Genomic DNA, 15,464 nt, shown 5'->3' with positions numbered 1-15,464 from the left:
GTTTGGCACCAGCTTTGCTGCAGGAGTTGCTGGAAGGAGGCATACAGGGCGCCACCCAACCACCTTAGGGACTCCACTCTGGATTTCTGTAGAGTTTACTTCGAAGCCTTTTCTTCTTCCGAAGATATCCCACAAGGCAGCAGACGTATAGGCTCAGAGTTTTCTTTCTCCTAGATGATCTACCTTCCCAGGTTGATGAGCTCCACCTGCTCCTCGCTTCCCTCAACAGCACATGCAGAAGCCGCCTTCTTGACCACTGGACCCACTGTTGGTCTCATCCTCTCCACTTGCCACAGCCTGCCTTTGCATGCAGGGGAAGTCCCTAACTCATCGAGGAGTTGAGCATAGCTGCCAAGTCTCCCATTTTCCCCGGGAAATCCCCGTTTTTTCAGTTGTCCCCAGCCGAAAAAACGGATTTTTTTTTTGTTTTTCCCCGGTTTATTCTGGCGCGGCAGCCATTTTGGAACTGGGCGGAGCATGCTCAGAAGCGACTTTTGATGCTGCTCTGCCCAGTTCCAAAATGGCTGCAGCGCGACTTCTGGTGCGGTGGCCATTTTGGAACTGGGCACAGCAGCATCAAAAGTCACTTCTGAGCATGCTCCGCCCAGTTCCAAAATGGCCGCAGCGCTACTTCCGGTATGCTACTTTTGGTCCGGTCCCTTATTTTTCAGAGAGGAACTTGGCAGGTATGGGTTTGAGACCCATTGGCACCTGGCTTAGCTGGCCAGTCGAAGATGTTCCCGGGATGTGGCCACTGTCGCACACTGACAGGTAGAAGCCACAGGTGAGAGCTGAGTGCAGGGTGGGGACCAAAGGTGGACAAACAACCCAAAGGGAGCACAATGTGTCCCCCACCAGAGGTACTACCCCTCCCACAACACTCCATACACCCTAGCTCAATAGTAACAAAAATCACATCACTACCTTTTGCATTAATCCATCCAGAATTAGTATCATTCCTCAACTGAAAGCTCACAGTTGTCAACACAAATGAAAATCTCTATTACACTTCAAGCATACTGTTATGAGTTTTTTTTGGGGGGGAGGAAGTAGGCTGTATGCGATATCCTTCTGATCCCTGGATCGAGCAAACAGGCTAGCTTCCTGTATTGAGGAGATAGCCTGGGTAATGGGTCATTAAAGGAAACAAATGAAAGAGGCTCTGTGTGAGACTGCAAATGGGTGGGGCCGTTCCACCAGTTTGCGGTTAGTTAGAAGGACAAAGCCAGTTTTCAGAGCTGAGAGATGCCAGGATGTGGACCAGAGGCAAAGCAGCAAACAGAGAGAGACAGCCATGTCGGATGTTGATGCTGCGAACCCCTCCATAGTAGGCTCAGGTAGTACATATGTGTAAATAAACTATTTATCATAAAGACACCATAGTCTCTGCTGTGCCTCTTTCCAGAGGGAAACATGAACGCTGAGTAAACACCTGGGTGGTTAACAGGGAAGCCAGCCTTCATTATGTACTCTGGTTATGCTCCCTGAAATACATTCTCCTCTAATCTTCCTACATATCACAATACCAATCAAAGATTAATTTTCAGACACGTACAGGCAGTCCAAGAAGCACCAACATCAGCTGGGCTCCATGGCAGGAGGAGTAAAAAAACAACACACCGCTTTACTACCCCTACATTTCCCCAAAGTTGGCAATAAAGGTACCAGGCATCAAATACCATTACAATATTATTAACATTTAAAAATAAATAAATAGTATTCCCCAATTTTTCTATTTTTCCTCTCCTCACATCTCCGAAGCTGAAAGTAATGCCTGAATGAATGAATGAACAATCCTCATTTTTTGGCTGCAGAACCCCGGGGGAGAGTGGGTTCTCAATCCCTGGCCATTCTAATAACAATAACAATAATTTTAATATTTATACCCCACCCATCTGGCTGGGTTTCCCCAGCCACTCTGGGCAGCTTCTCATCCCTGAAGCGGCCAACCTGGGGCTGCTTTTACAAGCCTTACCCCTATTTAAAGGATCGTATCTGCCTACATGAGCCTATGTAGGTTTTGAGCTTTTCATAACACACCCTGCTCTCTGGTCTCCTGTGGACTCGAACTTGTTTGGCAGGACCTTTTCTTCACCAATGCAATGGAAAACAGGCAAACTTCCCACCCAGGCCTCTCTAAGCATGCTTTGATAACATTTGCATTTAAGGCCTTTATGATCAGGGCAGTCTCGAGCAGGTCGTGCGCCCTGGTGCTGAGGGGCGGAGATCTCTCCGTTGCCCCCGCCCTCGCAGGGTGTAGCATGGTTTCCATGCGGCTTTGCTGCGCGGCGCCCTGCCGCACCGCACCACCGGGGGTCTACCTAGAGCCGGCCCTGTTTATGATTACAGTAGCTTTAATCTGGATGTGCTGGCCTTCAATTAAGTTTTACTTAGAGTAGGCCTATTGAAATGAATGGATCTAACTTAATCATGTTCATTAATCTCAGTGCTCCTACTTTCAGTAAAAATTTTGCTCAATACTGCCCATGCATTTTAAGAAGGCCTTTCAGCTGTGCTTTTAAATGTGATTTAACTGTGTTATTTTATTGGTTTTACCGATTTATGTGAGGTTTTTCTTGCTTTTGAATTTTGTAAGCTGGTCTCGTAAGATGTTACTCCAAAAAGCAGGGCATATGTAAACAAATAAACAGCAGGACACCTAAGACAGAAGTGCAACAGAGCTGACTCCTCCTCCTTTGGGGAAATCTTTCTTTTGCATATCCGGAATGGAAATTGTGAGATTGGGTAATGCTCTGGGTTTGCCACTCAGTTGCCCATGACCAAACTACAACAGAGGTGGTACTTGACGTCAGGTCTCCACGATCCTAGTCCAATGCCATCTCATGAACATTTCAGATGTGAAGGTTCATTTGCATGACAGTTTAGAACAAGAGTTAGAGCCACGCAGTTTAGAACCACACAGAAAGGAGCATAGCTCTCCCATATTAACAATGATATATAAATAAGACAATGATGGGGGGACCTGTGGCCCTCCAGATGTCACTGACCTCCAGCCCCAACAGCCTCAGTCTGCCTGGGTCTGGGGCAATGGAAGTTAGGAGTTCAGCAACTATCTGGTCCCCACCCCTGTAATAAGCTTTTTAGCAAGGACTGGTGCAATGTTTGGGGTGAAAGATTTGACCTGCCTCCCAGAGGACTGTAGCAAGGGAGTGGACAGAGCGTAAAAGTCCATTCCTAATCCTAAAAGTCTTGAAAGCCATGTTAGATACAACAGGGGCAGGCATATTTCTTTCTTCTTGTGTCACCCCATGCATGTACAAAGCGGCTGCCGGTGGTGGGATCAGCTTCTGACATTAGAAGAGGCAGACAAGGAAGGGAAGCTAAGCCCAACCGTTCCCTTCCTAGCCTCCCTGCAAGCTGTGTTCAAAACTCCCATGTTGTAGGCACATTTTGCAACAGGGAATTTCATTAGCACTAGCAGTTCCTGCGCCCACGATTTCAGATTAAAACTGCAGAGCTGAAGGAATGGAGGACCCTTTTCTGTCTCCCCACTTCCAACTACTCTCTGAAGACTGGAGAAGAGACCCTCTTAAGAATATTAGTGGGGGTGGGCGGGGGAAGGATTAGACCATGTGAAAAATGAACATAATATTTTAGCTGCAGCTGATTCATTTTCAGCTTTGTATTCTTGTTATGAGAAAATGCGCCTAGACATTCCGTTGTTGCGCCCATTACCTAGGTTTAAGGTGCCATTTAGCTCAGTGATGGGCAACCTTTTGAACTTGGTGTGTCAAAATTCGCCAAAAAACCGAGCATAACTCAGGTGGTGTGTCACTTCGAAGAAAAAAACCACAATTTCGCAATATTTATAGTTAAAATAACAAAAATGTATAATTGTAATATATAACTGTAACCAAAAACTAATTATTTAACCAAACCAAACCAAAAACCCCTTATTTATCACAAAGTGCCCAGAGTTGTTGAGCTTTTTTGGGGGAGCTGCTGACCAAAGTTTTGGAGGTTTTTTGGGGGTGTGTGCAAAAGTTGCTTTGCTTTTGGGGGGATGCCCCAAAGCTGCTGCACTTTTTTGGGGGGGAGAGAACAGAAATGAATGATGAATAATTCCTTCAATGGAACTAACACACAGCTGACATAGTCTGCCAAAGCGCATAAAAACCCCCAGCACAGAACGGGTTAAAAAACGAACACTGTTACACCCAATCATCATCTGCCAAAGAGCCAGAAAAAAATAGCACAGAAAGGGTTAAAAACCAATCTCTGGCTACCAGCAACAACAACAAAAAAAGGATCCGGGTTTTAACAGCGGAGACAAGCTGTAGCGTGAGGAGGAGAGGGAGAACAAATGGGGGGAAAGAAACAACAGCGTGAATGGGCCGATGCCAGCAGTGAGGGCTCTGTGTGTCACGTCTGAAACACATGTCATAGGTTCGCCATCACTGATTTAGCTCCTAGCTTTCACAGCTCAGTTTCTAACACTGCCTGCAAGTCATCGATCGCTCCATAGTCTGGGCTGAGGGGAAAGGGCCCTGGGGCAATGAAGCACATGGACGTTAAAGCTCAAAGGGCTCTTCTCCTCTCACCCAAGCATCCCTTTCCATGTTAGAAGAGAAAATGCGTTTCAATTCCACAGCGTACAGGAATGAGGCAGACATATGAACAACAAACATGGCTACCCCTGGTCATGTCTAGGCTGTTCCTTAGTATTCACTCTCAGCTGCTCCCCTTTTCTCTACCCAAGGCAGCAGCAGATCTTTTCCAAAACCACATCTAGTATTTGGAAAGCAGTGGGATCCATTTTCTGGAAAGGCTTTGCAAAAACATCCTGGGTGACCTTGAACCAGTCTCTATTTATCTACCTCTCAGTCTAACCTACATTGCAGGGCTTTTCAAAGATAAAATGGGATTCTCCTTGTATATGCTGCCCGGAGCTCCCCAGACAAAGGGGCAGGATAAAATGTGAGAAAGAAATAACCGTTTTAGTTAATCCACAAGTATGGGGATATAAGCTTATTCCTGATGGTTTGAAAATACATCTTTCCTATAGGTGGAGCAATAGGGCAGAGGACCAGTCACCATCTTCCTCCTGTGCAGCTCAACAGACTCCCTTCTTTCATTGGGAATATTTTCTGAGTCTCCCAGGGATTCTGAGTTCTGGGAGAGAGCCCGCTGCAAGCTTGCAACACGTCAAGGTGTCTTCTAGCACTGCAATTCGGGGCAAGGAATGGCTTCTGGTCTGAAGTTCCTACACCCTTGTTCAACCACACAGAGTGACAGCACACACTATGCTCTCTACGTCCTATGTAAACAAGTAAACACACAAACACAAGTAAACACACAAACACCTATGCCTGTGTATCTGAAGAAGTGTGCATGCACACGAAAGCTCATACCAAAATATAAACTTAGTTGGTCTTTAAGGTGCTACTGAAGGAATTTTTTTATTTTACCTATGCCTGTGATTTCCCTGTATTTCTCTCTCCAACTTGGCTCTTTCACTGCAAACTCACACTTCCAATTACTGACGTTCAAATGAACAGACAGATGTAGACGGCACACATGTAGACTCAAACAACACAAACTGAGCTAGTCTTGTAGAAGAACCCACCCGCAGGGAGGACTTAGCTTAACTGCCACAACCCCACCTGACTGACCCTGGACATGTCTTTAAAGTCTCTCTGTTATATGCAGTTATAAAAGCATTGCCCTGCCTCCCAGAGCAGATCACAAAGATAAATAAAGAGAAAGCAATGGTGTATATCGAGGCATTATGGGAATGGAGGGCAATGGCAGGGAGAATTTAAGCAAAGGATGGGTGTTATTGCTATACATTCCGTACTCAACTGCTATGACGGATGGGAAGTGGGGGCGGGGAATTAATGTAATCTTAGATCACTTTTCACACAATCGCTCCTTAGGGCTAGAATGCGTTTAAAATTCCTAGCTGCCAGAACTGGCAGCTAGGCATGTAGGCACTTGAAAAATTCACAGGCGTGAGCATCTTCAGGAAGGAGAACAGAATGCCAGATCCCAGCCATAGATCTTTCCATTTATTCCCACTCATCCCCTTCCCACCTAACTTTCCTGCGGCAAATATATATAGACACCCACAACACCATCCTTCTGGAGTGCGCTCAGACACGCAGTTCTCTCGTCCTCTGCATCTCCCTTCCATCCACTAAGGCTCAGCCCCCCCCCCTATCCATCTCCATTTGCTAGCTGCATCTAAAAGTCCCCATCCCCATCCAGCCGTTATCTCTCACCTACCCACCCACACCCCCAGCCCCTGCATCTGCCCACCCAGCAGCCACAAGCTTGTCCAGGCTGAGTGACCCAGAAGAACGGGGGGCCATCCATGGAGACGGACAGCTAGAAAGACAGGCAGAGCAACCATTTGTCATAGGCAGTGCTGCGAGTTCACATACAGCTCATGTCCTTGGCAGTTGCCATGGCATCTTAGTTTTTGTGAATCTTTCTTTCCCCTCCCCCAACTGCGCCACAACCCTGCCAGCCACTGCAACCCCCTCCCTCCCTCCCCAGGAGACACCTCCTTGGAGAGTCCTGGCTGCCTGGCCAAAATGCTAGCATGGGGGGGGGGGTGTTAGAGAGAAAGGAAGGTGATCACACCCTACCATCCCTGCAGGCACAATACACAAGCTCCTTTGGGGGGGGGGGCGAATTGGAGCAAGATATACAGGAGAAGGAGGAGAGAGGAAGAATGATAAGGGATGAAGGGATGAAGGAAGGAAGGATGGAGGAATGGGAGCAGAGGGGGACAGAATGCTGATGGGGAGGGGCTACGGAGAAGGGGGGGGAAGATGGAGGGATTGCAGACTAAATTAAGCTTCCTTTCTCTGTACCTTTTTGTACGGCGAAACATGCTGCTCTCAAGGAAATCGGGCATAGAGAAATTGGAGAGCGCTGTCCACAGGGACTCAGACATCATCCCCCAGGGGGGTCATGGTGGCGAGCCTGGGGGTTGTATACGCTGCAGAAGCACCTTCTCAGCCCCCACTGGAGCCGAGACTGGAGGGGGGGGAGGTCTGCGGTGAGCCTTCCCTTTTGAAGAAGAAAGGAGGACTGGAATGGAGGGGAAGACAGAGAGGGAGAGGGAGAGCGGGGAAGGGCAGGGAGAGGAGGGGGAGGTGTGAGGGGGCGGCGCTGTATTAAGTGCCTGTGTGTGTGTGTGCAGGAGCGCATGCTGCAAGTGCTGCTGATCTGCATATGGGTGTGGGTTGTGCGCGCACATATTTGGCTGTGTGCAAATACCTGCCTGTCGTAGGTGCTCTCACCCTACGGGTGAACGATGCCATGCACTGATGGACATGTTTGTACACTTTGATCGTGTAAAAAGTATATCCACTTACTAACTCTTCTGCAAAGGGTGACCACTGTCCATGTAAATGCCTAAGAGCATCCATGGGTACCCAAGCCTAGGATGAAGCTGATTTCACTACCCATCAACAACAGCAGGCTACATTAATGCCGAAATCTGGGAAACTGGGGATGTGGTGTTTTTGCGCAAAACAAGCTGCTTTGCTCTTAAGAGTAGTAAGCATTCCCAGTACAACTTAGGAAAATATCTGGAAACATACATTAAGTCCATGCTCAGAAGCAGCACACCAGTTGGTTCATGCTTTTCATGGCTATAAAGAGAGAGCTATGCAATCGTCATCTGAAGCCCTTCTTTGTGTGCCTCCTACACAAGAACGGGCCTTTTCTGTGGTGGCTCCCCATTTGTGGAATGCTCTTCCCAGGGTGGCTCACCTGACGCCTTCGCTCCATATCCTAAGGCGCCAGGGAAATATATTTCTCTCTATCCAGGATTATGGGTGATTTAACATTCTACAGCCTAATAAATGTGTTTGTGGGAGGGGGGTTATTGGTTTGTATTTTGTGTTCTCGTTTTTTTATTTTTATATTGTGAACCACCCTATGATCTTTGGATGAAGGGTGGTATACAAATAAGCACAACTATGTGTAGCATTAATGCTCTAGCAAGTGTACACAAACACACACGTAAAAGGTGGGATTCAGTTAAGTTGTTGCATGCATAGAATGTGGTCTGATTGCGCGATAGTACTTCCTCCTCCAGAGGCAAGTTTGGGGGGGGGCGGGGTGTGGAGCCACAGTAGTTGCCATAACTATGACGTACCTTAGTTCCCAAACTTAATCCATTCTGGAAGTGCGTTCCAAAACCAAAGCTTTCTAAAAGCAAGGTGTGCTTTCCCATAGAAAGTAATGCAAAATGGATTAATCTGTTCCAGACTTTTAAGAACAACCCCTAAAACAGCAATTTAACATGAATTTTACTATCTGATGAGACCACTGATCCATAAAATGAAAGCAATAATCAATGTACTGTACGAGAAAATAAATAAGACAATATTGTAATTTCCCCCCTCATGTGCACTGATGATGGTCATTGTTTGAACGGGGGGCTTTTATCCATTTCTGCAGTCACACAACCAATCAATCAGTAGCTGAACTGGGTTCCACACAGTCACAAAAACAAGTCACAAAAACGAAGTCACAAGCCACAGTCACAAAAACAAAGTCACAAGCCACTAGTCAGTCCCATAAAATGAAGAACAAGTTACAGTCAAAAAAATGAAAAAGCCACACAAACAAAAACGCAAAAAATAGCAAAAACCAAAGCTCCAAATATCACCTTTGGGTGCTCATATGGGTGCTCAAGACTCAACAGCCGACAGACTCAACAGGAAGCCTCTGATTAGCAGCTGGGGACTCAGTTTACAAACGGAGCACATTCAACAGGAAGCGGAACATGTTCCGCTTCCAAGGCAAAGTTCACAAACACCTACTTTCGGGTTTGCAGCATTCTGTTTCCAAGTTGTTCATAAGCTAAGCTGTTCTAAAACCAAGGTGACACTGTAGAATGGAAGGTGAGAGGCAGAGTCACTTTTGTGGCACCGCTGACGTTTGAGACCCCAAAGTCAGCCGCTGCCCCTCCTCCCCCGTGCCCCCTGCATTCAGCTCTGGAGGGTCAAGGGAACTCTCAGAACAGGTTTAGGGGCTTCACGGGGGAGGGAGAAGTCCTGTTGCACAAGCTGACCTCATTCCCCATGCGCAAACCCCACTAAGTGCTACGTTGAATTCCACCCATCATCACTTAATAATTTCAATAGTCACACAGACACACTCCCAGCAACGAACGGAGACTTCCGAAAGGCATGGTCCTTGCCATGGACTTTGGCTTGACTTGAAGCCATCTTGTCATGTGTGGGCATTCTATGAGATGCAGGAAGTGACTGCCGCCTTCGTTTTAAAAAAAACATTGGTTTCTAGTCCTCATGGTTAAGAGAAAAATACTTTGAAATGAATGCATTAATTTTTTTGCTGAGTTCTCAGAAATGCAACTGCTCTCTTCTAGCTTTCCCTACACACAAAGCCCATCTATCCCTAATATTCACGCGCTTATATCCTGCTGTACTCTGCAGTTTTGTCTTTCTCGTCAGTGTCATTACAAGCGAGGACATGCTGGAAGTGCTTTGGGGAAATGAGCACTGGACTCGGCACTGGAATCCAAGCAGAAATTGTAATGGGAAGTGAACATTCAGCGTGTGTGAGGAGGGAAGCATCATTCTCTAGACCCCATTAGCCTTAGTGGCCTAAGGCAAAGATGCCATTCAAAGCTGGGACACAGTTCTGGGTCTAATAAGCACAAACTGATTACACAACATGAACACTGCCCAATAATATCCTGTGAGAGAATGGATTACAGTGCAAGACACTGAGATTCTGCCTGATGAAACACAAGGCCAATGCAATGGGCAATTGGCTAAAAGATGCTGATTCATCCTGGAAGTCCATATTTGTCTGTGCTGATGGTCTGGAGTCTTAAGTGCATGTAACATATACATAAATGTGAAACTCTGGTGTGTTCTGCTTTTCTTTAATATGACTGGACTATGTATCTCCAGTATGCCTAAAGTGGCAGCTACTATGATGTTGTAGTTTGGTTTTTATGTTGTTATTTGTTTTTTATTTTGTTAATGCTGAAAAAAATATTAATCATTTTTTTAAAAAATTAAAAAAGCTTTGCTTTGGAGTATTATATAATAATGTCCTACACATATGTGGGGACGTTACTCATCTCCTCCTTCTCTGACCATCCGTGCAAGAGAGGGGCCTCCAGAAAGTTGAGAGGGCATTAAAGGTAGCAGAACATATTAGGGGAACTTATGATTTTCAATTTATGATTTTCAATTTTTTTATTTAGCCCACTTTAATACCCTTAGAACAGAACTGTGCATCGTGACACATTAGTGCGTTGGCTGCAGTGTGTAGGTGTGTCACATGAAGGCTCCCCGTTCTCCTCCCGGGGCTGGAAAGGGTTAGTTTAACTTCCAGTTTGCTGGTAAACTATGCCACGAAATGATGCGAAAATTAACTGCTGTGTCGCGAAATGTGGCATGTCCAAAAAGTGTGTTACCAGCTTGAAAAGTTTGGAAAGCCTTAGAAAATGAATAAGGAGAATATAGCTTGCTCGACTTAGTCTGTATCACTGCTTTGCCGTACTTCAGGCAAGCCACCAGTGACTTGCTGCTACCAACAGCCATTACTTCAGATCCCATCTTCATTTCAGACTTGTATGCACATACATACTCCCCAACATACTACACACCAATATGTGTTTGCTAAGTGTAAAAACACAAAGTCAAGAATTAATGTGGGTGCACAGAGATGAACAGCCACCTGCACAGATACACCTTAGCCATACCCACAATTCAAGGGGCATTTTGCTACTCAAATATAAGAGCCATGGGAAGGTCCATCAGCAGGAACTGGCAGGAATTTAGTTTTCTGGGCAGAATTTTCCTGTACCTTTATGTGAATTAGGAATTCCAGAAAAAATAATTCCCACATGTAATCCTCCTATACATTCCTCTATGGAGGCAAAACATTATGGCTACAATCTAAACAGTAAAATATGAAGCAAAAGAAACCACACACCACAGTCAGAGCTTATTTTGACATTTTATTCTGCAGCAGTTCCAACACCTGATGAGGCAAGCCATTTTTGAAACCAAACAGTGGCTTGCCTCTTCATGTACTGTACTTCTGACTATCTGCTTATCCACATAAATAAAGGGGTATGCAGCGCTTTTTTTCTGGGGTTAGGCATACCCCTAAACATTTTGTGAATCTAAGTTTGGCCTCATTGAGGGGCAGTATTTCAATATGAGTAGGAAAATGAGAGCACCCCTAAACATTTTTTTTAGGAAAAAAGCACTGGGGATATCTATTCCACAATTTCCATACTCCACTGTTTCCTTACTGCAGAATTAATTATGGCCTCGGTAAACTGATTTCTGCTTAAAATATGATTGTAGAAATGTTGAGACTGCAGAGGACTATGAAGTACTGAATCATACACCTTGGGGAACTTTCCTGCCAAACTTTCAAATACTGTGAGAACTCCAGGTACAAATATGCAGCTGCAAAGTCATGGAAGTTGAATATTCCATCTGAAAGATAACTCAGTTCTGCTTTGTGTATGTCAACATTCATGTGTGCAGAATGCTTTGATAGAACCAGCCAACGGGATAACCACATATTCTAGTTCTGTGTTATCACTTTGCAGACAAATACCCTAGCATCCTGGCATAAAGATAAAGGTAAAGGAACCCCTGACCATTAGGTCCAGTCGTGACCGACTCTGGGGTTGCGCGCTCATCTCGCATTATTGGCCGAGGGAGCCGGCGTACAGCTTCCAGGTCATGTGGCCAGCATGACAAAGCCGCTTCTGGCAAACCAGAGCAGCACATGGAAACGCCGTTTACCTTCCCGCTGTAGCGGTTCCTATTTATCTACTTGCATTTTGACGTGCTTTCGAACTGCTAGGTTGGCAGGAGCTGGGACCGAGCAACGGGAGCTCACCCCGTCACAGGGATTCGAACCACCGACCTTCTGATTGGCAAGCCCTAGGCTCTGTGGTTTAACCACAGCGCCACCTGGCAGTCAGTAAATCAGAGTCTCCTTGGACAAGCCTGCGCCTCCCTCGAGGTCCTTTCTTGCCCCACAGTTGCCAACCACACAGCAACAAATATCAGGCAACAAGATTTGTCAGCAGGGAATTCTGAAGGGCTAATGGTGGGAGCCTTTGGCTTCTAATCTCTTATTTTATTCATAGAGTGGATTTCTAGGGAAACTACCTGTTGGCCAGAGCAAGCATACTTTTAAGAAGCAAACGGGCAGAAAGAAGAGGCTTTGTCCACAATGCAGAATGAGTGTTCAAAATGGCCCGGTGGTGGATTTACAATGTGAGGTTTATGGGCAGGCTAGGAGACAAAATGGCAGAAAATACTGAAGTTGGGAAGTAGCTTTGAAGAGCAGCTTAAAATATTACGACAGCCCCTGTGTGGAGGCTGCTGAAATTATCTTCCCTGTAGTGGCGCTCTGTTTGGTGGAAGCGAACACTTCAAAGCTCCATGCTGCGTGCATTACCCGGAGTGCATACATTTCCTCTTCACCACCAAGGATATGCAACATGACAAGACAATTCACATTATAAGGAGATGTTAGACAAAGCATCACCAGGCTGGAAGCCTTCTCACTGGGGTAATGGTATTTAAATCAGTCTACAAGAGGGGTAGTTAGTACATATCCCATATAATACACACACAGAAGCAAAAAATAAAAATTGGCTACAAAGAAATAGTTTTTTCTCACGGCATTCTGCTATGTGTCTATTATAAATACAGAAATCTTGTACTTACCTACTGCTTTTCCTGGGCAAAGGGAGGTCTTTCTGCAAATAATTAAAAAAAAATACATTAGCTACAGGTGTAAATTGAGGATAAGGAAAAGAAAGACTGGCCTTTCCCCCCCACATCCCACCCTCCATGAAGTAAAAATAATAGCAAGGATATTCATCCCTACTGTTTCTGTAACTCATTCTTCAGTACTGTACACATCATTTATATGGAATGTAGCTGTCCTGGGGGAAAGTGGAGCACAAAAGGTAGCCAACAGTTCTTCATTCCCAATAAGCCATCACATTCTCCTCAGAAAGTTTGATGAGGGAGTGGGATACCCAGAGGCAACCTAGACTCCTCTACCTTTTTCTCATGGTCAAAAAAAATGCTAAAGGAGAGGTGGGAAAGACAGGGAGACATGTGGTGGCAGATATCGCAGAGCACGTAAATCTGTGGCAAGCCCCCACAGAAGGCCAAGAAGAGCACACATTTGCCATGACTCCATGAAACACAAGAGGACAGGATGTATACATTCATACCTCGGTTTGAGTACTGTCAGTTTAAGTACTCTGCGGACCCGTCTGGAATGGATTAATCCACTTTCCATTACTTTCAATTGGAAAGTTCGCTTCAGGTTAAGTACGCTTCAGGTTAAGTACGGACTTCCAGAACCAATTACACTCATACTTCGGGTTAAGTAAGCTTCAGGTTGAGTACTCCGCAGACCCGTCTGGAACAGATTAATTCACTTTCCATTACTTTCAATGGGAAAGTTTGTTTCAGGTTAAGTACGCTTCAGGTTAAGTATAGACTTCCGCAACCAATTGTGTACTTAAACTGAGGTACCACTGTATGTTACATGCATAGAAACCAGCTCTCTGAAAAACTCAGCTTTCACGTTAGAAAAGAGAGAGAGCATGGATCTAGTCCTTATATCTGTAAAGACGATTGAAAGTGGGGTCACTGCATGCCTGCTGAAAACCCAAAGGAGTTGCCAACAGGCTTTCCCAGTGGTCAAAGGCATCTATAGCTTCCTGCCCCTGACTAGCAAAACCAGAATAAATTATGCATAATAACAGTAATTGTCCAAAGTGCATCATAAATTATGTAAAACAAGGGAAATGGGGCAAATGTGCTCAATTTACAGTGTGTACCTAAATCACAAAGTTTAGCTTGTTTGGACTGCCTGGGTGCATTGTTGCTGTTTTTCCATTTTAGCACAGGGTTCACGTAGCCCTGTTTATAAGGTGATTGGGTGAAAGGAGGGCCGCCCTCACAAAAGGCTCAAAGGTGGAAATGACAAAAGAAATAACAGGCCGGGTGAACTAGGTGAGGGAACCAACGGGGTGCGGGGTTGGGCTGGTGGGATCAGAGATAAGAAAAGGGAATCAAGGGAGGATGGGTGAAGAAAATAACGTATCAAGGCTGCAACCATATGGCCACTCACTTGGAAGTGAGCACGACTGAACCCAGTGGGGCTTACTTCTGAGTAGGCATGTTTAGGATCACACTGAAAGACAAGCAGGCAGGCAGGCAGGCAGGCATTGAAGTTGCTTCCTGATATTAGGTTTCTTCAAGACAAGAAAGCACTTGATTCTCTCAATGTAACAGGTAGCGTTAGATATATTTTCTGATGAGTTATTTTGACAGACATATTGGATTTTCCAGATTGTCAAAGTGCCAGCAGAATTGCTAAATAGCATATTCATGCCAAGCCAACCACTTTGCAGTCCAGATTTCAATTTGTGCTTACCAACAGGGGACAATGTAAACCAAGTTATAGGTCCCTCTCTACCCAGTACCATAAAAATGTATTGTTGCATGCCACCCTAATCTCTGAGTGGTGCAAGTTACAAGGAGTTCCAGACACACAAACACGGTTTGTCTTTTCTTTTGGAAAGGAGGCACAACAGAGACTGCAGTGTCTTTCTGATATATGGTTTAGTTCAGGCATCCCCAAACTTCGGCCCTCCAGATGTTTTGGACTACAATTCCCATCATCCCTGACCACTGGTCCTGTTAGCTAGGGATCATGGGAGTTGTAGGCCAAAACATCTGGAGGGCTGCAGTTTGGGGATGCCTGGTTTAGTTACACAAATATACAATCTGAACCTATGATGGAGGGATTCACAGCATCAGCACCTCAAAGGGGTCTTGTTTCTTTCTGATACACAGGCATGACCATAAATGCTACCCCCCTCTTCATTCATAGTCACCAATGCATGTTCATAAGTGCCTTGATACATCTCCACAATGCTCTACATCACACACATCAAAACAGGCATCTCCAAACTTCGGCCCTCCAGATGTTTTGGACTACAATTCCCATCTTCCCCAACCACTGGTCCTGTTAGCTGGGGATCATGGGAGTTGTAGGCCAAAACATCTGGAGGACCACAGTTTGGGGATGCCTGCACCAAAAGAACCCCAAAGCCCCTCCTTAACCACTCAAATTCCCTCTCAATAAAGGGCTCACACCTGTAAGACATTTAAAAATTTAAAGGGACGACCTGCCCAAAGCTCCGCTGTCAAAGTTGTTGCCCCCCTAGCAACCGCTCAACACAACTAGCAGGCAATACCGCTGTTTCTATGAATGGAACCCCCTCTGTGTCGATGGAGCAAGTCCCATAGCGGGATATTGACACTTTCTATCGGAACCGGAAACAATTAATCAGACTTGTTTTCTAAGGAAAAAACATGTGTATCTGAATGAAACTATGTATAAAATAGTTTGTAAATGCTTTGTTGTTTTATAAGGGAGTT

At 45.4% G+C, this 15,464-nt stretch overlaps 1 protein-coding gene across 3 annotated transcripts in view; it reads right to left on the bottom strand.

The window, feature by feature from the left end:
* MAST1 (microtubule associated serine/threonine kinase 1) overlaps window positions 1–15,464 on the bottom strand; it is a 97,895-nt gene that overhangs the window by 55,105 nt on the left and 27,326 nt on the right. For 2 of the 3 annotated variants that reach the window (XM_035140885.3, XM_035140888.3), the window contains exon 1: window positions 6,840–7,064. In XM_035140885.3, the coding sequence (XP_034996776.2) occupies window positions 6,840–6,925 (86 nt within the window). In that variant the 5' untranslated portion in view covers window positions 6,926–7,064. Of the gene's footprint in view, window positions 1–6,839; window positions 7,065–12,722; window positions 12,755–15,464 lie in introns of those variants that run through there. The other variant, XM_035140889.3, reaches the window with a different exon arrangement.

Source organism: Zootoca vivipara, chromosome 15 (genome assembly GCF_965207765.1).
Source record: "Zootoca vivipara chromosome 15, rZooViv2.hap1.1, whole genome shotgun sequence".
Lineage (NCBI taxonomy): Eukaryota > Metazoa > Chordata > Lepidosauria > Squamata > Lacertidae > Zootoca > Zootoca vivipara.
Note: the sequence above shows the minus strand (reverse complement) of the source record. Positions and strands in the feature narration are given on the sequence as shown.